The sequence below is a fragment of the Falco peregrinus genome, chromosome 1, assembly GCF_023634155.1.
Source record: "Falco peregrinus isolate bFalPer1 chromosome 1, bFalPer1.pri, whole genome shotgun sequence".
In the NCBI taxonomy this organism is placed as follows: Eukaryota; Metazoa; Chordata; class Aves; order Falconiformes; family Falconidae; genus Falco; species Falco peregrinus.
In genome coordinates, this window is record NC_073721.1 from 75,865,072 (window position 1) to 75,887,826 (window position 22,755).

At 36.4% G+C, this 22,755-nt stretch overlaps 1 protein-coding gene across 1 annotated transcript in view; it reads left to right on the plus strand.

Moving 5' to 3' along the window:
* The window catches only part of RYR3 (ryanodine receptor 3), a 233,209-nt gene that overhangs the window by 154,707 nt on the left and 55,747 nt on the right, over window positions 1-22,755 (plus strand). Inside the window, exons 52-65 of the mRNA XM_055811431.1 lie at window positions 1,378-1,559; window positions 2,531-2,609; window positions 6,525-6,614; window positions 8,006-8,155; window positions 10,780-10,842; window positions 11,281-11,356; window positions 11,525-11,648; window positions 14,209-14,324; window positions 14,611-14,678; window positions 15,507-15,628; window positions 17,850-17,899; window positions 18,595-18,655; window positions 19,681-19,919; window positions 20,852-20,933. Coding sequence (XP_055667406.1) covers window positions 1,378-1,559; window positions 2,531-2,609; window positions 6,525-6,614; window positions 8,006-8,155; window positions 10,780-10,842; window positions 11,281-11,356; window positions 11,525-11,648; window positions 14,209-14,324; window positions 14,611-14,678; window positions 15,507-15,628; window positions 17,850-17,899; window positions 18,595-18,655; window positions 19,681-19,919; window positions 20,852-20,933 — 1,502 coding nt within the window. The remainder of the gene's footprint in view (window positions 1-1,377; window positions 1,560-2,530; window positions 2,610-6,524; window positions 6,615-8,005; window positions 8,156-10,779; window positions 10,843-11,280; window positions 11,357-11,524; window positions 11,649-14,208; window positions 14,325-14,610; window positions 14,679-15,506; window positions 15,629-17,849; window positions 17,900-18,594; window positions 18,656-19,680; window positions 19,920-20,851; window positions 20,934-22,755) is intronic.

Sequence of the window (22,755 nt, forward strand, 5' to 3'; positions counted from 1 at the left end):
ATTTTTCTGTAAAAGTTTGTTAGTCCAATGAAAGAAGAGTTCTGTAAATCTGCTGAGCTATAGTATTCTCCATTGTTCATTTGTACTGAGGTATTTATAGGTTTGTTATTTCCATGGTTTCCAGCTGTTTAATGGAAGCATTACCCTGTGATCTCACTTCTTTTGTTTGTGCCATACACACTAAAGAATGTTGAAATGAAACTAGAGGAAGTTAAATCCTCAAAATTGTAAGCATTCTGCTTGCAGTGATATAAACATATAATTTTGTCAGCAAGTATTTTCAATGGACCTTAAAATTGTTATTCAGCATTTTCTTGACAAAAAGTTGTCATTCAGATTTATAGAAGCATACAGTCTTTCTATTTCTAATTATCAAGCAAAAGAAATATTTTTGCAGATATTTTTTTTCTATAGATGTTTGATTGGTGCCTGTGTTGTAACATTAAGGTCTGTGCTATCTGAGAAGAAATCTATTAAATAATTATAATAGCATCAAGCTCTTTCACTGTAGTGTTTATTAGTAGACCTTAAAGCCTTCAAAAGCCATTATTATTATGCCCATTTTACAGATGGGGAATCTAAAAGATAGATAAGTGTTTTTTGGTTTTTTTTTTTCCTAAGCATAATAAGAATGTTGTTTCAGAGCTGAAAGAAGGACTGTGGCCTACAGTGGTCTACTGCTACTTCCTCTAGCACATGTTTTTTATAATCCAGTATGTAACAATTGACCTTGAATATGTTTTGTGGCAAGTTACTTAGATTCCTCAAATGCAACTCCACCTTATATTTTTATGTATCAAATACTCCAATGTTCTTTCCAGAGTTAACGTTACTGTTTAGAAGAGCAGCTGTGCTAGTTCACCTCTTAGCAGGAAAATTTTGAAAAATAGTGAACTGACTTTGCTACAGTAAAACATGGTTTCCATTAACTAGAATGATTTAAACTGAAATAGATAAGGGGAAAAGAGGAAGAAATTACAATGGCTTCTGCAGTTAAGATAGGAATTAGTCTTTTTAGAGCTAATAACTAAGTTAGAACTTTATTATATGTTATAGATGTTATTGCTTTGTAACTAGGCAAACAACCCCTGATGCTTCCTGTGTGGTCCTTAATGACCCGAAGAAAGCTTAAGAGTCATACTTGTATTGTATATACTTATACAAGTGTCAGCATACTCTTATGTTAATTTGAGTAGTCTTAAAAATGTGTCAAGTTGATATCAAGAAAAATAGATGCCATGTAGCAATACTTTTTGCTCTACACCTAATTTTAAAATGTGCTTTACTGTTTGTTTGCATCTTCTAATATTTGTATGTATGGCTGTCTGGTTTTCACTAACATTTTGCATGTTTTTTTCTGTTGGATTTTCCAACCAGTTCCTATCTCTCCTGCAGAAGTATGATCCAGAGCTCTTTCGAATGGCTTTGCCTTGTCTAAGTGCTATAGCTGGTGCCTTACCCCCTGATTATTTAGATACACGTAGTAGGTCAACTTTGGAAAAGCAGACTTCAGTGGATCCAGAAGGAAATTTTGATCCCAAACCTGTCAGCACAGCAAAGTGAGTCATATAAATCATATTAATTTCCTTTCCTTAAATATTTTTATGCTGTTTCTTATTAACATTATTTTGCTGCTCTGTAGGGAGAGTTGGCTGTTGACTGACTTGTTAATGATATTAGTTCCTTTCAGAAGTAGTGTAGGGATTTTTGCTTCCACCTGCTTTCTTCCTTCACTGCAACATATCCGGTTTGCCAGATATAAAACATATTCTTCTCATATTCTCAGCAATGCACAGAAGTAGATTAATTCCATGTTGTATCTGCAGAGTACATAGTAAATTCTATACTTATTATGTACCCTATCACCTAATACTTCAAATGTTTGGAATATATACACCTGTAATATGTTTGATACTGTCATTATTTATACTTTGCTTAGGACAAATGGTACAAGAACATAAAAATCTCATATTCAATTTGTCTATTGTCCGATTTTATAAAATATTCACTTAGTTTTGAGAATTGATCTGTAGCAACTTGATATGGCAAAATAAGCAGATCGTGTGTGGTCATTTAATAGAGATTTTGTCTTCCCAGTAATCTTCTGCTTTTAAAATACAGATTCCTAATACTTTTATATTAAAAACTTAAGGATCACTAGTTGATTCTTGCTATTGAAGTGTTACCCCTCCATTATTATGCAATGAGAAACATCCATAGTAACATTATCCTATATTAAGAATTACCAAGAAAAACCCATAGGTTATGGTGAAGCAGGTTTTGTTTTTTGTGATTTCAGTGGCTAATAAGTGCAACTGTTATGTATCTGAAGATTCCCTGTAAATGCCATAATAACTCTGCTTTGTTTTGAGGCATTTCTTCTAACGAAAATGAAAATGCAAAGCCAAATGTCTTGCCTTCATCTGGAGGTGATGTGTTTTGATTAGTGCTGTTTTATACTGACATTTTTTTTCATAAATAAGACTGCAGAAATTTATGACTGAATGACCTTACTCCACTTTGTTTACAGCCTTGTACTTCCTGAAAAGCTGGAGTATATTGTCAGCAAGTATGCTGAACACTCCCATGACAAATGGGCCTTTGATAAGGTAGGAATTATTTTAAGACTGGCAACTGTCAGAAAAGAACTAGAAAATAATACCTGGGGTGAATATTGAAACAAAAATTGGACGGTTTCACTGATAGGCCCTTGTTCAGAGTGTATTAATTTCTGCATATTTCTTTAGGTATATGTGCAAGAAACTTTTGCTCAAGAAAATGCATTAACTTTTGTCACTTTTTCTAAGTGGCCAGAATTTATTAGTAAAAAGATTTGAGGTGAATACAAACGGGGCATTTGGGTTGGGTTGGGTTTTCTTTTCGTTAATAAAGTAAGAATATATAGATCTTAGCTTCATTTTTCCTGGTAATGATGTTTTTTGGCTGGGAGTCAGAGATTCAATTTTAGTGCAGCAGCTTTGTGATCTAAGAGAGTACCTGGGAAGTCTAATGTCCTTTTTTCTTATTTCAGAACATGTAGTTATAGCTTTTCTTTCTTTTTAGCTTTAAGAAGGCTGTTATGTATTGATTTCCTCTATAATTTTCCAAGTGTTCTGTCACTGTGTTGTGTTTCTGTTTCACTTCTTCAAAATAGCTATGACAATATATACTAACTTTGCTGCACCAGGGAGACCCCAGGGGAGCATTGAGACCCACTTGTGACATGCAAGCTGGAAGCTCACAAGAGAGCAACTGAGGTGGTGTGAGCAGGGCCAGGAGTAAGGGCAACAAGCTCCGCTTCCACAAAGTGCAGCCCTGGGGGGCACCAGTGGCCAGGGTGCAGTGCGGCAGTTCACACGGGAGAGCGTGCAGGCAGGGCACCGCTTTGAAGAAGGGATGTTCCACTGGCCAAGCACAGACTTGAAGTCTACAGAACCCAACAACCACCGCTCTGTGTCTATTGCACAGGTCAAGGGTGCTCATCCTACCTGACCCTCATGGCAGAATGGTGGGCACTCACCTGAGAGCCAAGACTGCAGCTGCAGGGTCTGCATGATCTACCCCAGTGGTGGCTGATGCCTCCACCCTGACAGAGCTGCTGAAGGGAGAGGCTGTGGTACAGACCTCAGGCTGCAGGCAGTGCCTAGACCTTTCTGCTGGGGCAGGGACAGGCAGCAGACCTGCCTGCAAAGGGTGTGCCCATGTGGAAGACAGCCTGCAGCAGGTAGTTGAGCTGCAGGAGGCCGTGAGAAGGCTGCATAACATCAGTGAGGCTGAGAAGGTGTTAGATAGCTGGTTCTGAGTACATTCTGTAGTGGACCCACTGCAAGCAGCCAAAAACTCCCTCACCAGTGCACACAAAAGAGAGGGGAACCAATAATGCAGAAGAATGGAAGACCATAATGGCAAGGACCTGCAGGAGGAAGAGACTTCCCCCAAAGCCTGAGGTGCCCTTGCGGAACCTCTTTGCTGCTCTGCCAGATGAGGAGGAGAGACCTATCACATCAGGAGAGATACCGGAGCTGAGTGAAGCAGCCCAATCCGTCTGTTATATAACAACTAGCACAATTATGAAAAGACAACAGGTGATAGTGGTAGGCAACTGTCTTCTGAGAGGTACAGAGGCCCTCATTAGCCAGCCTGATGTGCTCTTTAGGGTGATGTAATGCTTACTGGGGTCTCGTATCAGAGACGTTACCAAAAGACTACCTAGCCTCATACAGTCCACTGACTATTATCCACTGCTGTTGCTTCATGTGGGCACCAATATACAGCCAGAAGCAGCCTGAGGAGCTTCAAGAAGGATTGCAGAGCCCTGGAGGTGGTGATGAAGTTCCCACAGCCTGGAAAAGGGGAAACATAATCCCCATTTTTAAAAGGGGAAATAAGGAAGACCTGGGAAACTACAGGCTGGTCAGTCTCACCTCAGTGCCCAGCAAGATCATGGAGCAGATCCTCCTGGAAACTATGTTAAAGCACATGGAAAATAAGGAGGTGATTGGTGACAGCCAACATGGCTTCACTAAGGGCAAATCATGCCTGACAAATACGGTGGCCTTCTGCAACAGGGTTACAGCATCGGTGGATAAGGGAAGAGCAACTGATGTCATCTGTTCCGCATGACATACTTGTCTCTAAATAGGAGATACATGGATTTGATGGGTGGACCACTTGTTGGATAAGGAATTGGCTGGATGGTCACAATCAAATGGATGGCTGTGGTCAGTGGCTCAATGTCTCACTTGGAGACCAGTGATAAATGGCATTCCTCAGGGGTTGGTATTGGGACCAGCACTATTTAACATCTTTGTTGGCAGCATGGACAGTGGGATTGTGTGTGCACCCTAAGTAGGTTTGCTGATGACAGCAAGCTGTGTGGTGCGGTCTATGTACTGGAGGGAAGGGATGCCATCCAGAGGGACCTTGACAGGCTTAAGAAGTGGGCCCATGCAAATGTCATAAAGTTCAACAAAGTCAAGTATAAAGTCCTGCACATGAGCTGAGGCAATTCCAAGCACAAATACAGGCTGGACAGAGAATGGATTGAGAGCAGCCCTGACGAGAAAGAGTTGGGGGTGTTGGTTGATGAGAAGCTCAACAGGACCCCGCAATGTGCACTTGCAGCCCAGAAGGCCAACCGAATCCTGGGCTGCATCAAAAGAAGCATGGCCAGCAGGTCGAGAGAGGTGATTCTCCCCCTCTGCTCTCGTGAGACCCCACCTGCAGTACTGCATTCATCTCTGGGGCTCCCAACATAAGAAGGACATGGACCTGCTGGAGCAAGTATACAGGAGGGCCATGAAGATGATCAGAGGGCTGGAGCACCTCTCCTATGGAGGCAGGCTAAGAGTTGGGATTGTTTGGCCTGAAGAAGAGAAGACTCTGGGAAGACCTTAGAGCACCCTTTCAGTACCTAAAGGGTCCTACAAGAAAGCTGGAGAGGGACTTTTAAAAAGGGCATGTGGTGATAAGACAAGGGGGAATGGCTTTAAACTGAAAGAGGGTAGATTGAGATTAGATATAAGGAAGAAATTCTTCACTATGAGGGTGGTAAGGCACTGGAACAGGTTGCCCAGAGAAGCTGTGGATGCCCCATCCCTGGAAGTGTTCAAGGCCACATTGGATGGGGCTGTGAGCAACCTGGTCTAGTGGAAGGTGTCCCTGCCTGTGGCAGGGGGATTGGAACTAGATGGTCTTTAAAGGTCCCTTCCAACTATTCTGTGATTTTATGATTTTTTTAATAGCTTCTTAGTGTTACAGTGAAACATTTAATAAAGGCCTTTTTAGCATTACATTTTGCAGATAGATCTTAATGCTAATAAACATAACTTTTAGAGTTAAGTTTGATGGAGTTGTTGCAGTTTTTTATAACTGTGTTGGAAGTGTTTAGCTGTAACTCATTCAACACAAATATGAATTTTTAACCTGTCATTCAAGGAAAAGATAGAGTTAGGGTTAAGTAATTTATTATTAAAAATAATAAAAAAATGTTAGAAATTTTATAGAACATTTATATAGAAATAACAATTATGTTGTGTGGGGCTATGCATGCAAATTTGTAGAGAAATATATATGTATGTATGGATATGTAAATATACACACATTAAAACCATCAGTTTCAATTAATATCGTTTAAGGCAAAGGATTAATTAAAGTTATGTTCTTTAGTGCTTGATCTGTTACACTCTCTTCTCTGTGTGGCAGACTTTATCCTCCCACAGAACAGAGCCACATTTTTTATATTAGCCAGTGGGCTCATGCATGACTCCATTTGAAAGGGGCCAATGTATATGAGGCGCAGAACTGGCTGCGTGAGACTTACTGCTCATAGATGGTGTGTAAGTCTGTTTGGGCCATGTTTTGTTCTGTTGTATCCACAGATGGGTGCATGCCTTTTTAACAGAAATTTCTGTGGCACTGAGTAGCTGTTGGGGTAGATTAGCAGTTCAACATGAACTAAACTGGCCAATTTGCTGTTACTCATCTATGTTGTTCTCATCTCAGTTTTTTGGTTTTTTTTTCAGACTAATAGTGGGTGGAAATACGGTGTTTCACTGGATGAAAATATGAAGACTCATCCATTAATAAGACCTTTCAAAACTTTAACTGAAAAGGTAATAGACGAGATTTCAGCTGCATTAATACGAAGTAGATTGATTTGTGAACTTTTAAAAATCCATTTCAAATATATGCTATAAAAGGAATAGAGACAAACTAGAATTCTTACAGTTAGGAATAGCACATCTAAATGCTGAAGTGGTTGGTTTACTTAATCTTACACAGTGTTGTATAATTTGCTTCCATTAGGCAGTCTTCATAGACCTGGGCCAATTTGTATTCAAAGTATCAATACACAATCACAGGGGTTTCAGGCCTTCATGGATGAGTAATGGCTGGCAGCAACTCCCGGGTTTTAGATGAGTGTATTTTACCATATCTGAAGGTAATTTTGTCTTCAAGAAAGATGGTAGAAAAATTTAAAGAAAGGGTAGGAGTTGCTTCAGTTGAAAATGGGGAAAAACATATTTTATTTTAATTTCTTGCCTAGGCATGAATGTCTTCTAGTTGTCAGAATAGTGAAAATTTGAATTCTGTGACATATTTTTGCAGTGATTCATAGGGTGACTCAAATAAGTCAATGACATTTGTCGTCCTTTACCACACTTTTCCTGCTCAGAAAACGGAGATAACAAAAAATAAGAGGGATTCAAAAAGTTTAATTTCTCAAGCTTTGTAAATTGCTTTGATATCTTTGGAGAGGAGCTGAAGTATTGTTGGTTGAGTTGTTATTAAAGTAGTTCAAAGATAATTTTCTGAATTGTTTCGGATTAGAACTTTTGAACCTGGAAATGAGATCTCTCCATAACAACTGTCTTGTGAAGTAACTGTCATAAAAATTCTTATTTATGTTAAGAACTAAAATACTTTTATTTGGCTGATTTGAGAAGTCTTGATATGACTTACTCAGAATTTCCTTTGCCACAACTTTGAAGATTTTCTATAACACTTTTACTTTTCAAAGAAGTGTTGGAAAGCAGGCCATTCCCTAATTTTTTATCGATACCTGTATTTATATGGAGAGATGTATAGATCAGTAATGTTATGTATCCATGAATGGATCAAAATATAGGAAGACTAAAAAAAGCCATGTGGGCTGATGCATTCCGATGTATATACTTGCCTAATTAATTTCATAGCACTTGTAGTGCCAGCAATTTTGTATTATTTTGGGCTGGAGGAATCAGTAAGTTTCCAGATACAAACTACATTATTACTCCAGAGCTCACTTGAGTGTTGTTAGTTTGTAACACATATCCTAGCAATAAATGCCACTAAGAATAAAAGAAAAAAAAATGTTAAAAGAACTATAAAGTGTCTTCAGATATAGTGTACAAATTTTGTTTACTTCTGTGGCATGTGGCAAATCATAGGGAAGGACAGGATATTTTTATTGAGTTTTGCTACTTGCTAAATACAGATAAATTTTACATTATTTTCTTCAAAGGAAAAGGAAATTTATCGTTGGCCTGCCAGAGAATCACTGAAAACCATGTTGGCCATGGGGTGGAGCCTAGAAAGGACCAAGGAAGGAGGAGAAGCAATAATACATCAGCGTGAAAATGAAAAGCTCCGCAGCATATCTCAGTCTAGCCAGGTAATGTGCAATTGCTTGAATTTGGAAAGCAACAGGCTTATTTGTTAGTTTACTAAGAAATCATTGCAAATGATGTTAATTTAGGTTCCTTTTAATGAACTTTCAATGTTACAGTTTTGAGATTGGAAGTCATGTCACTAATAAGAATTGTGCAGTAACACCAAAGAAGGGACTGAAAAAAGACAACTTTTAAGACAATAAGGCTGTCATAGACCGTATCTCTTCATTTTCTCAGAAGACTTGAAGAGAGTTTACATACAGTCATTCAAAGACAAAATAGAAGAGCATTTATAGCCTTTTATTTTATAATAAATAAATCTAGTATTTTTTTTTTGGTGTTCCAAAGGAGTGATTTAGGGTCGGTCAAAGAATCACTGTTAAAGATATTAGCAAAAGTAGTTTTAATATGAATATAAAGTAGAAGTGTGACTTAACAAAGTTCAATGGCAAGATTCACTCTATCACTTGGCGATGTGGATGAAACATATAAAATAAATAGAGCTTGAATGATTTACACAGAGACCAGAGACACAAAGACTAAGAGACGTCCTCCCGCTGAGTCATAAGGTTCAGAGTACACCCCCTTGCTTTTTAAAATCCAGCTAGGTCCAACCTGAGACTTGGACAACGGTTTATGTCTAATGGAAGAAAAATAAAGAGTATGGAAATCCTTCCATTGAGTCATGAGGTTCAGAGTAGACCCTTGTGCTTTCTAAACTCCTGATCAAGCTTTGGTGTGGCTAGGTCCAGTCTTAGTCTCAGGTGGACAATGGTTTATGTCTAAAGGAATTAACTACATGGATTTCGTTAGTATTAATTTAGCATGCTGTCAGTCACTTACCAAGGAGCTGTTGCAAATCCACCTTGGGTAAGGAAGGGTGTCTTGGTGTCAGGTAAGGAATCTCAAACCTTGAGATATGTCCCTACTCAAAGGGAGAGTCACTGGTGTGGTGTCCAATTGTAATTTAGTGAAAGTTTGAATTGGACTCATCCAAAGGTCTGTTGCTGGTAAAATGTTTCTGCCTTGAGGAGCAACCTTAAGGGGTGTCCCAGCTCAGGGGGAGATCACCACCGTTCAGCCACTTGGTGGCTCACTTAAGCTGTCATATTTATGAGGTTGGCTTGTAGTCAAATTGCCCACAATAGGAAGGTATGCATGAGACTCCTTGTAGCCACACCTTTCTTTGTTCCTTGATAAATAAGTCTTGGAAAGATCAATTTCTATTCATGTGTTAATTTTACGATCCTGTTCCAAGCTCAGGTGCATTGAGGCTTACTGGGTCACTCCGCTCCTTTGTGGATTTTCTGGAGGAGTTCTTGGCCTGACTATTGTGCCTCTACAAAACTACTGCTAGTTCGGTTAAGGGAGTCGAGATCTATCAGCTTTTGTCAAGATTATAATTACGACTGACAAATAAGATTGTACATTTAATACTTTTTGTTAAATCTACAGGCAAAATTTGCAGGTAATTATATAGCACCTAGCATTTTGATGTGATATAGACTATTTTTTTCATTTCTAGTTTTTTGTAATAACACGTCGAGTCTGCTGCTCAATATCTCTGTGTCTTGGAGCGGAAAAAGCTGTTTAAAACTATGGCAAGTGTTGGGGAACTTTTATTGTACCCCTTGAGGTGAATTAAATTGTGCTTAAATATAGTGAGTTTTAATGAGCAATGCATTGGGCAGAGTCCTACCACCATAAGCAGTTCTGCAAGGAGTGCCCAAAGATGTGCCACAAGCTGATTCCTTACATACAAATTGCACCAGTACTGATCTTGTGAACATCAGGCACCTTAAACCTGTGTTGGGTTCATTCCCCAGCACCACTTTTGCTTACCAAAAGTAGCCCCTGAGCACTCTGTTACCAGATGGTACTTTAGCATTTCTTACCTCTTCAGCAAACTTCACTCCCTTACAGGGAGTCCTTCTGTCTGGCATCTCTGCTTTCAGCCAGTAGAACCTGTTCTGCAGCAGGGCCTTCCTGCCCAAGAACATGCATAATAAAGACGTGATTTCAGTAGAGGACATCAATACATGTTTAACTTCAGTACATGATTGAAATCACTGATTTGTATGTCACTGTTCATGTTCAACATATGCCTAGTATGTTTGTTGCACTGGAGCTTTCACACTTTAAACATTTAAATACATGCATAAATACATTGTACTCCTCCTTTTCCTTAGTCTGTAAGTTCCTCAAGACAATAACCTATTTAACCTTTTGTTGTGATGTCTTGGTTTTAGTATATAGTTCATTCAGGCTGTTGCCACATTATTCTGTCATGTTTTCAAGGCACATCTTGTATGCCTCATGATTGGTCTCCTCTTGTAGGCTGAAAAGCATAGTTCTTAGCAGTTCACCATCTGTTATGAATAGAGAGATCTAAGTGTCTGCAGCAGCCTTCTTATTTCCACATCATCAGGTGCATTCTGTTAATCATCTGGTGTGTCTTCAGTGCATTGCAAAACAAAATGTGAACACAGTTTCTCCAAGAAAATTTAAAAATGTTACTCTAATCAACAACTTGATTATGGTGTAACTCTGCTCAACAACAGAGATGTTGTAGTTGAATATTTGATTCTTTTATCTGACAATAATTCTCTTTTTTTTTCCCCCACAGGGAAATGGGTATAGCCCAGCGCCACTTGATCTCTCTAATGTGGTGCTTTCTAGGGAGCTTCAGGTTTGTATTTGTGTTTTGCATATACTGTGCTGAAAAGAATGAATAGATTTGGGGCTTTATTATTACTGAGTTGAGTTTTTTCAGGTTTTTTGAATGTATTTGTGACTGTGGTTGTGTTCTGCTGTTGTAGAAAGGTACGTGCCATACTATTTACATATTTAAATAAGAGGTTTCTCTTGTTTATTTCACTGCTGCTTCCTGAGTTCCTAGAAAAATTTACCATGAAGCTAGGGAAGGGGCTGTGAACAGCATGCGATACTTGTGTATCCTGTGCCTGTGCTGACTTCGAAGAACAGCTGAATGCAGAAATGACACTTAACCGTGATGTTGCTTTACCACAAGAATGTAGACTTTACTCAAGACTGTAAAATTATGCAGATTTACAGAATTTTTGTCACCTTTTAATTTTGCGTCTTGTTTTTTCTGATGGTAATGTAGGGAATGGTTGAGGTAATGGCAGAGAACTACCATAATATATGGGCCAAAAAGAAGAAAATGGAGTTGGAAAGCAAAGGTAAGCCAGAACCCTTTAACCACACAAAAAAGACAAGGAGAATGGGAGAGAAGGAACAGGCTGTAATAAGGCAGTGTAAGACCATCAAAATTGAATAGTTTCTTTTTGTACTTGAAGCAAAATAAATCTTACAGTAGAATAACTTACAGTTCTTTCAATTTACTAAAGGTGGAGGTAGTCATCCTTTATTGGTACCTTACGACACATTGACAGCAAAGGAGAAATTACGGGACCGTGAAAAGGCACAAGAGCTGTTTAAGTTCCTTCAAGTCAATGGTATAGTCATATCTCGGTAAGTTCCACATTTTTTTGAGATACTTGCTTACATTCAGTGCATAAACCATGATGATTCTCCTTATCTCACTGCAGTCTGTTATTTATTAACATAATTACCATTTGGTGTCTCTTCTGTAAATCAGAATCCTTGTAATTTTTTCTGTTCAAGTCCCTTCTGAAATAGTGTAGACAGGTAACATTTTAAATAAGTATGTGATCATAGTAAATACAAAGTGCAACAATAGTGTAACAAACAGATGATTCAAAACTTCTAAAATAGCAGCCAGCAGTGCCAGTAAGGTTCATGGGAAAATAAATCTGATACTGAAACACATCTATATAAAAGTACTTTTTAATCCAGTTTTTTAGAAGAATGTTAGTTTGAGTTCTGTGAAGCAGTAAGGCAAAGTGGCAATTTTGTAGGCATTTCACCCTTAACTTCCGCTCAAGCAGAAGCGCACACTTCATTGGGTATACCCTAACTTGAATTGCTGTGTCTGGAACTAGCTGGCCTGTGGGGACCTAAACTGTCAATGAAATTAAAATAACTTATTATACTGTATTTTTGCCTTTACATGATGGAATTGTGAGTTACTATACTATAACTGTCATCTTCTTTTGTGTGTGAGATGTCTGAGCACATAGGAAACTGCAGGTTTGCTGGCATTAAGCATTTTTGTAAACTAAACTGTATTCATGGGAAAATTTTTGTGTACCTGCATAGAATCAGATCTCACTTATTTTCATTTATTTCTGCTTTTCATGTCTGTGTCTCTGATGAAAATATACACTCAGAAATTTATACAAATCAATTATTAGAATCTGCCAAAGGTAACTTCCTTGGCTTCAATAATTAATAACATTTCTTGAGATATTAGAAGGCAGCTCTAAATATACATTTCTGCATTACTACAGAGAAGAATTCCTCCCTGCCCCATATGTAAGCTCTCAGCCTGAAACCAAAATGTAGGTATGCCACCAAACATTTTTATATCCTCCACAATTGTGTTAGAGCTGTTGAATAAGGAAAGCAAGTTTAGTTCCTGCAAATGAATGGTCCTTTGAAACACCAATGGAATTGCTCAAGTAGTAGTTTTAATATCTCTTTGCAGCTGCATCTGTTCAGGTTGTGAAGGCAATGTTTTCAGTGTTAACTGATGGGGCAAATCAACTTGAAAAAGCCTGTTCAAACTCTTTATGGGGTATGGGCAAAGGGTTTGCAGTAGTCGTCTGTATCAGGGCGAATCAAGATTACCCCTTTTCAGTGTTTTCTTCAGATGAGTATGTGTGTATTTTAAGTATATATGTATAAAATCATTTGAAGTACTGCTTGCAATTATCACATCTCCAGAATGTAATTCTTAAAAATGTTGCACTGATCACTAAAACACAGAAATTCTTTATAATTGGAAATGTACAGGTGGCACAGTGTGTGTACTTTACATATACCATCTGCTTCTGTTTTGATTTTTGCTCCTCTTTCTCTGTTGTGAACACTTTTGAAGAAGTTTTGGGTTTTCGTGACACAGATAAATCTCAGGCCTTACTCAAGTATATGTTAGAAACGACATGGTATTTTGTTAAGCATCTTTAAACCTCTACAAATTTTTTTTATGTCATCTTTGTTATTTAACACAACTACCAATGTCTTTGAATATTTAGAAAAGTAACTAATGTCTTACAACGATGACTTATTATAAACACAAAAAGACAATATTTACAATGATCTCACTAAAATAGAGATAAATAGTTGCATTTTCCCTATGAGGGTGAGGCAGCAGGAGATGTCTGTCAACCATACATAGCTGTTAATCCATACCAAATTATCAGGAGGGTGTTGTCCAGTTTTTGGTTCACCAATGTTAAGAAAGACATTGACTAAAGAGTTAATCAAGTGGAGGGCCACCAAGATGCTTCAAGGATTGGCTTGCATGTCGTACCAGGACAGGCTCTGAGGAGAGGCTAGATTTTTTCAGTATTAAACCAGCAGGCTACAATGGGATTTTACCACTGTCTTCAGCTACTTAATGCAAGATTATAGAGATGATGAGGTAAACACTGTCTCCTCAAATGTAACAAGCTGTTACAAAGGAAATCCCAGTTAGATATATGAAAATATGTCACCCTTATTTTTTCACAGAGAGGGTGGTCAATCATTATAGTTGGCTCTCCAGAGTCATTATGAAATTTCAGTCCTTGAAGATACTCAGTACATTATTGGGCGAGGTTCTGAGCAACCTGATCTAACTTTGGATTTGGCTTTGCTTTGAGATGGGTCTTGGATCACATGTCATTTGGAGGTTCCTTGCAATCTACATTTTCCTGTGATCCTAAAGAGTTTTAGAATTTCAGTGAGGTAGGTTTCATTAATCCAGTGCCTTAGAGAAACTTGAACTGATTTTAACATTTCTTGGATGTAGTTGGTAAGTAAGAGTTGCTATGGAAGGTCATTTTCTCCTTTTTATGAGAATTTACCATAATTAAAAGGTAATAAGGAATGGAATACTTCATAGTACTGTCATCCTTTGTATTACTCTCATCATCAATGCTATTTATCTTAATGCTTTCTGAAACAGGGGTGTGAATGACATGGAGTTGGATGCTTCATCCATGGAAAAGAGGTTTGCCTTTAAGTTTCTGAAGAAAATTTTAAAATATGTTGATTCTGCTCAAGAGTTCATTGCGCATTTGGGTAAGCTCAGATTGAATTTTGAAAATAGTTTAAATTGTTTATATTTAAATATTCAGACTGATATGTTTAAATTTGTAGCAATGAATATTTTTATTGCATTTAAGAAACAAATTCTGTGTTTTAGTTTGCAGGTTGAATTCTTTGACATCTGTAACTAGCTAAACTGTTTCTGCTGCTTATTTGCATTTCAGCAAGGCTAAGTTTACAAGGCTATATCAAAGAGCTTTTGTGTTATTTATTATTAGAAGACTTCTTATTCATGTCTGCCTTGATTGTATCCTTGCAGAAGCCATTGTAACCAGTGGAAAAACTGAAAAATCTCCACATGACCAAGAAATAAAATTCTTTGCCAAAGTGAGTGATTTAGTATTTCAAGTAATGTACATATGCATTCATTTATACAGAACATGGAAATTTGTAATGGTAGGCTGCTTTTCAGGTAAAAGAAATACATCTTTCCCATTTTTTTTCATGGTAAGTAATCAATTAAATGTTGCTAACAGATATTTGAAAATATCTTCCAAAATATTTCAATATATGTGATGGATTCAAACATTTTAAAATATTTCAATGTATCTGCTCCTACATGAGAAGGAACATAGAAATTAAAAGGCAGCTTATTTATACGTGAAATTAAATACTCTTGATGAGCATATAAATTATTGCTGAAAAATTTTGCCTCAGTATATCACTGAAGTGCACAGTATCATCTAATTAAGAGGAAGTATTCCTATGTATAGTAATATCATACACATCTGTGTATAATAAGAAAAATGTCAATAATCAGATTTGAAGTAAGAAACATTTAGGTTTTAATTTAGGATCTTAAAAAAACCCAAAAGTCCTCTCCCTTTATATCTGTACCAAACAGTTATGTAAATAGTGGAGAGGAAGGGTCCTCTTAGTTCAGTGACATTTATCACTGTTGAATGTGAGAAGAGTAAGGCTGCAATATAAGATCCAAAATAGATAATCTGTGTAACTGTTTATTATTTATGTAACTTTTAAGTAAAATTGTAACATTTAAGTTTTTAATTTATATGACTTTGTGTCTTAAATGAGAAAATACAACAGTTACAGAACTTCTAAAATTCTTTGAATGAACTATGACCAATCAGAGCGATGTTGCTACGTTTACCATTATGCTCTGTGAAAAATACATTTTGTATCTGTATTTCTTAGGTTCTTTTACCATTAGTTGATCAGTACTTTACAAATCACTGCCTCTACTTCCTGTCTTCTCCAACAAAATCACTCAGTAGCAGTGGATATGCATCAAATAAGGAAAAGGAAATGGTAGCAAGGTAAGTAGAAAATTAAGATACACACAGGAGGGTACTATATAGATAATTAAAGGTCTTTTCTTAGCATAAAGAGAGAGATAGGTCAAAAGATCAGTTTCCTCAGATAGAAAGTGAATAGTGTATTCTGTATCAAAATGGCAGTGAATGAATAAATTCCTCATTTTAGTACTCTTTAATATATAATTAAAGAATGAAGTACATATATTAATTATATATATATTACAATAGACAATTTTGGATGATAACATCAGAAACATTAATAAATGATTCTGCAAGGAATGGAACTAATAATTGTTTCTGATGAGTTTGTGTTTCTTTGTTGATGGCGGTTTCTGCCTAGAGTTTATCCCACTGTTCAGTCATATAAATAGTCTCACATTTAAATTTTCAGGTATCAAAAATGTGAAAATACCATGATGCAGCTTTTTAGGGGTAATTATGGATTGTCCCTTCTATACAAAGTTACTTCTACCCCGCACAAAAATTGCTGGAATTTAATAGTTCTTAGATGTCTGTACTGTTTCAGATTTGGTTGGAATTAGCCATATGACTTCAAGTTATTCTAGAAAACTCAATTAAAAAGAGACAGTTGCCTTTTAATTTATAATGTGTTGCCTTTACAAAAGAATTTCATTTTTCTGCAATTAAAATTTTAAAACTAATATTTAGTATACTTTGACTGTCATCTATCATATTTGTTGCCACTTTTTTCTCCCCCTTAAAGGTGTGCTGCCAGTTATTTGGGAAATTTTGTATCCTAATCTTTCAAAACTGTATTTTACTCTCAAGCTTTCTTACTTTAACTGTCAGGTTTTCAAATTCCTTTTGCTTTCCTTCACGATGTTAACCAAAGTTGATTACTTTTTCCAACAGAATAGTAGAGTCAAAATTTGAAATTAAAGGTTACTTATTGTTACATAAAATCAAGCCTAGCACTGAACTTCCTAGATTCCATTCTTCAGTGTATCTTCCAGTGATTTTTGCAGTTCTCTAAATTATTATTGGCTGCCTTTTTCCATCTTCTAGGTGGGTGGTAGTCCTTATATAGCAGTTGCCTCTAAGAGTGAGTGTTAAATCACTAAGATTCTGTTTTACTGAGCTTTCAGATATATTATATACAAATGTGTAAGGTTGTCCTCCAATAGCTGAAGGAAGTCAGCTTAGGTTAAGGAGGATGGAGTTTCATTTCATTTCAATTTCATGCTTCCTCTCTGCATACTCCTATTACTTCCCTGAAGTCAGTCAGATCAACTTATTAAAGCCAGAAAGATGCTTACTAGGGTTGTACAAAATGCCTTTACAAAGGCAAATGAAGGAAGTTAGATGTCTAGCCTGCATATCTGCTTTCATACATTCAGAAATACCTTATAATTCTTTGCCCATTCTTCATTAAGAAACATGGCTATCAGTTATTTTCATCTTATAGGAGGTATATTATTTCCCTACTACTGTGAAGATAGCAATGACAATCTGTTCTTAGTAAGAGACCATACCATTTCCTAAGGTATATTTTCTTCATTTTGTTATGTCCAAATTCCATTTGTAAAGTATAGTATAGATGATAAACAAGTCTGCCTAGCTGTCTTTGGTTTTAGAAGTTAAAAGTAGTCCCTTTAATCTTTACAGAGTTGGTAATTTTTCCTTTCTCTTAGTTGTCTTATTATTTTGACAGATAGGTTAGATACACAAGTTTCTGACATACTTGCGAGAAGCTCTTGTAGTCTGAATATGTTTCAAGATTCATCTTATTAGCAGTGGCTAAACAAATTTATTTATTTACAAAGGGTATCTTTGAAAATTGTTTTAAATAGTTTGAAAATTTGTAACTTTTATTTCCTGCAGAACGCCAAGTAAACCACTAAAATTTTACTCAGTTTTGTTCTTACAAAAAAAGTTCTTATTCAGAAATAACAGCCATAAAGAATGACTCAACCATATAAGATGCAATTGTTGGAAACCACTGTAATGAAAAAAAAGTTTCCCATTTCAAGTTATCTCTGAAGTAGCGAAGCTCAGAAAATGAGAGACTTCGAAACCTTCAAAAAGTTATTCTGCTTAATGCAGCTACTTGATTGACTGTTATCATCATGTATGATTCAAAATACACTTTCCAGGAACTATGTTGTGGTTTGTCTTTCCTATTCCTACTACTCTTTACCTCATTCTAAATAAATCTTTAATCTTTGTCTTGTCTTGCTCTTTCTGTTCTTTTCTACTTTAGCCTGTTCTGCAAACTAGCTGCTCTTGTTAGACATAGGATCTCACTTTTTGGTAAGTTGTTAAGAAAGATCTTCGTAAAGTTAAAAATATAAAGAATGTATAACCATTGCTTCTGTGTTACCTGAAGCATTTCACAAGCTATAGCCAAAATTCTATAAAATGATGCATAAACTTCCAGTACAATTAGTGAGTGCCTTGAATATGGCTCTGAAGCGAACAGTTAATAGAATACGTAAAGTGTTGAAGCAGGAAAATTAGCAGCTTCTAGGATCTTTAGACTCCTTTTAAAAAAAATTTCATGCCTCTGCAGTTACTTTCAGCTTTTCAAAAGTCAGCTTACACTAATTGTTTTGATTTCTGTCATCGAACTGTTGATTTCAGTAGTTTAATTTCTCAGTAAGTAAGGGCCATGTAGGGAAAAACAACGTACCTCTGAGAAAAAGGTATTGGTAAGAAAATTATAAAAGAAATGTAGGTACTACAAGGTACAAAGTTCAGAATGTTGCAGGGTCAAGTGATGACAATGAGCCGTAAGTAGACACTAGTTATTCTTTTTAGTTCTTGTATAGACTCAAGAAATTGAAAGTTATTCTAGAACCAGACCTAACTCTCTCTCCAGTGACCTAAGGTGGGAGACACATCATGACTTGTTTAACCTGTGCATCTCCAATAATGATGTTTTAGATCATTAGATTATCCTACATTTTCAATACTATTGTGCTCTCATGATATCTCTTTCTAACCAGGTAGTGATTCTGCTACAATGGTGAACTGCCTGCACATCTTAGCTCAGTCTCTTGACACACGGTAAGTTTGCAACATTTGTACCAGAGCTGCAAACCACATGTGTTTCACAGAGCTTTTCAGGAGCAGTTGGATTGTTTCTGGGTTTTTTTATTCTTTATTCCTAATTGATGATATTAGTTGTATTAATAATTCAGATCCTGACCTCCATATTAGCAAATTTCATCTAAAGGGTTTCATCTACATTTTTCTGTTCAATATCTGCCATTAAAACACTGAAAACTTGTCACCCTTTCCAAGGGCATTTGAAGATATTGGGAGATATAAATGACACAAACTTTGGAACTGCAGGTATTGATACCTATAGAGACACTTTAGTGCATATTAGAAAAAATGTCATTAGAAGTATGCAGAATGTATTAATATATGGGCATAGTTACATTTACTAACTTTTGCTCTTTGCCATTTAAATGCTTATGTAATTCGAAACAGGCCAAGATCGTTTTCTCATTTGAGCTGTTTTCTGGCCTGATTATGTTATACAGCAGCCTGACAGTTGTGAGTAATGACACTGAAAAGCTTCACTAAGGGGTTGGAGAAGAGCGCAAAAAAAATTAAGGAATGGGACTGTGATGCTGGTATTGCAGTCACATTTTCTAGATTTAGGGTGCTTTGAAAAATAGGTAAGCATGTATCCTGACTTGCATACCTAGTTCTTGTGGCTCCCATAAACATTTAGGGATTAATAGGTATTTTTCTTGAGCATATTATATGGAGGAGCTTTCTTACCACCTATGATGTTTGCTAAGAAGGCATTATGTTACTTGGAAGAACATCACAAAAACTAGGAAGACAAGACTGAAGGATGCAAGTTCTTTGTTGTTATTATTTTGTATAAAATACTCCAAGCTCATTGTTACTTATACTACTGAGTAGATATAACTGTCCTTTCAATTCATAATGTGAAGTTCACTAATATGTGTGTGTATATTCAAAGACTGATAGAATGTAACTAGCATGTACATATATATCTATGCAACTACTAATGATCAGGACAAAGTTATTTTTTTTCCTTTATTATTTTTCAGAACCGTTATGAAATCAGGATCTGAGCTTGTCAAAGCTGGACTGCGTGCCTTTTTTGAAAACGCAGCTGAAGACCTTGAAAAAACTTCAGAAAATCTTAAACTTGGAAAATTTACCCATTCACGAACACAAATCAAGGGTGTTTCACAGAATATTAATTATACTACAGTAGCATTGTTACCGATTCTGACATCCATTTTTGAACATATTTCACAATATCAGTTTGGAATTGATTTACTTTGTAAGTCTTTTATTTTATTTTTGAAGTTCCTTGTGTTATAATAATGCAAATGCTTTTTAGTAATGATTGCATGAATTCAAAGAATGAAATTCTGTTTTCAGTAACACACATTTCCAACATGAAATCTGAAATGAGCCGCATAGTACCTTATTTCTATTGTGTGTTTAAAAATAATAGTAAGTTTCAAGTTTATTATGTACAATATTTCTGCAAACACTGACAGAGGGAAATTAAAATTTCCCCTTAAGTGCTCTTTTACCAGCTGTGTGGGTAAGACTAATTTCCTATAGAAAATTAAATTATGCTTATTTTTGTTACATGTTTTTAATTCATTAGATCAAAGAAGGCAACTCATTATTACTTGTGTTTTTTTCTCACATTTGAAAACCGCTGTATTTCTTTTAATATAATTTTTCTTTATTTTTAGCATTATTTAGTTTAAAATTCATGAAATGCCTCCTTGAGATTCAGCAATATGCTGTTCAAAAATTGTGTATATATTTGGGTGATCACATTTGCAAAACAGAAGATAATTAAAAGATTGATAGCCATAAAAATACTTTCTTTAAAAAGTTGGGGAGCCTTTATACCATATTCCTAGAGGTTAGACACACAGACTGATTTGGTTTATCTTAAAATGGTGCTCTGCAAGTGTGATAAACTGCAATATCTTGTTACCAAGTATCTGCTGACCTCTTGAAATGTCTCATGATCTGTTAGGTTTTGGAATAAATGTAGATGACAGATGGGGTATCAGAGAAATAGAAGATAAATAACATGTGTGGAGTATTGACAGCCTAGAATGTTCAGTGATACACATGCTAAAAGTTTTAGGCACCATTTTTTGAGATTGCATAAAACAGATGTTTAATATTTGGAAAGTAGTTTTTAGTTGAACAAATACTGATCATCTACTTCTTATTTTCCTCCAGTGGGTGATGTACAAGTTTCATGTTACAGAATTCTTTGTAGCCTTTATTCCCTTGGGACTGGGAAGAACATCTATGTTGAAAGGTATTGAGTGAAAAACTCAGCATGTAAAATTTTCTCTTCTTTATAAGTGTGTTGTTTAGGTAATATAGCAGTTTGAATGGAAGGTGAATCTGAAAGAGCATGAACATGTATAAAATACACTATAGCTGGAATGTGGTTGCCTGTACCTGAGAGTTCAATTCCACACACAAAAAAAACCAAACTACTCATCCTGGATATGGCAGTGTATCTGCAGGGAGTTTATTTTTCTCATAGGGAAAACTAAATTTTTCCATGGGTTGCCGTTAAGGTTCTCGAAGTTTGACTACTGTTGCTGTGGTAAGTAGGCGGAGTACCACAAGTAGGCTGTGTCTGTCTCACACCTAAGTCTGTAAAGAGGTCTCAAAATAGTTGTCCTGAGCATACATAGAGCATTCTGACAGCCTTTACAAAGGAAACCACTTTACCAGTTACTTACACTTAAAAAAGAGCAGGGTCTACGATTCCTTACAGCATCTAGTTGCTATGATATGTTCCAAGTCCTGGATTTTTAGATCCTCTTCCATTGAAAGAGACTCAAATCCCTATCTGCTACTTCCAAAAAGAGGACCCTAATTGTTGGTCTATCACAAGACAGGAGCTGAGGTAATCATAACCCTTCCTTATGCTTTTGAAGGCTTTAGGTTAGGCACTTTTCATGATTTTTCTTATAATGAAAAGTTTAAGATCCACAGGGCTTAATAGAGAGACTAAACTGGAGGAAATAGAGCTCTCTAGTCTGGTTAGAAGAGGGTTTGCATAGTATAAGGAACACTGGTTTCCACTTCCTTCCAGAGTTTATTCAGGAATTCATGCAAAATCTGGTGAACAGAGTGTCTTTCCTCCCACTTTACATGCATGTACATGTGTGCACAAGCTCGTTCTTGTGTATGTCCACATTCAGTCATTTAGTCATTAGTCCATCACTAAATTACAAAGCTATACTCTTTCTTTCTTCTTTTTCTGTGTTTGAAAGTTTTAAGTACTCTTTGACACAGATTGATAGGAAAAGCCTTGCCCCTACTCTAACTAGAAGTCAGGATCTTTTCACAGGAAATAAAATGTGATTGTTTTTGAGCTGCCTTTCAATGAGAAGAGCTCATAGCACACTCTCTGCTTGATTGGCAAAAGCTATAAGCACTGGACAGTTAATTACATTAAACGCTGACGTTAGCAGCGTTCCCTTTTCCTAATGCAGTTGTCTTCTTGAAGGAAAGCATGATCAGATCAGATATAGCCAAAGAAATTAATTAGTCTCCTAAGGCTGTGTGAGAGGTTTCCAACTGTGGATTTCATTTAGTTTGGTTTTCACTAGTCTCACTAAGAGCCTGAGTAGGCGGACATCAGTGTCTAGGTGAGAGGTAGGGCTTCAAACAAATTGCTCAATGTTTCAGCAAAACTTAGAAGTGAATGATTGAGTTGACTTGAACAGTTACTCAAATTTAAAAATCCTGAGATTTAGGGTCAAAGTGCAGGGTTTTTCCTAGTGAATTTGGCAGGGACATTTTTACCTTCCATTGCAGGATGAGTCACAGTTCACTTTTCATAGATGAATATCACTTTTCATGGCTGAAATAGTTCAGATGATTCTACAAGACTTCTGGCTGCTGTGGTTCAGGACTAATGCTAAACTGGATTCTTGCTGCTGCCTTGTTGTGACAAACTTCAATTGTCAAAGGTTTTATCTTTGTACAAAGAGTATTTAGCTTGTTTAGTATGTTGAAAATGTTTCTGATTCCTCTGTGGACCTTTCTTTTCTAAATGCCTATGTGGTTTATAAATGTTGAGGACTGGATGCAAAACACAGTAGTCCTTGACTACTTCC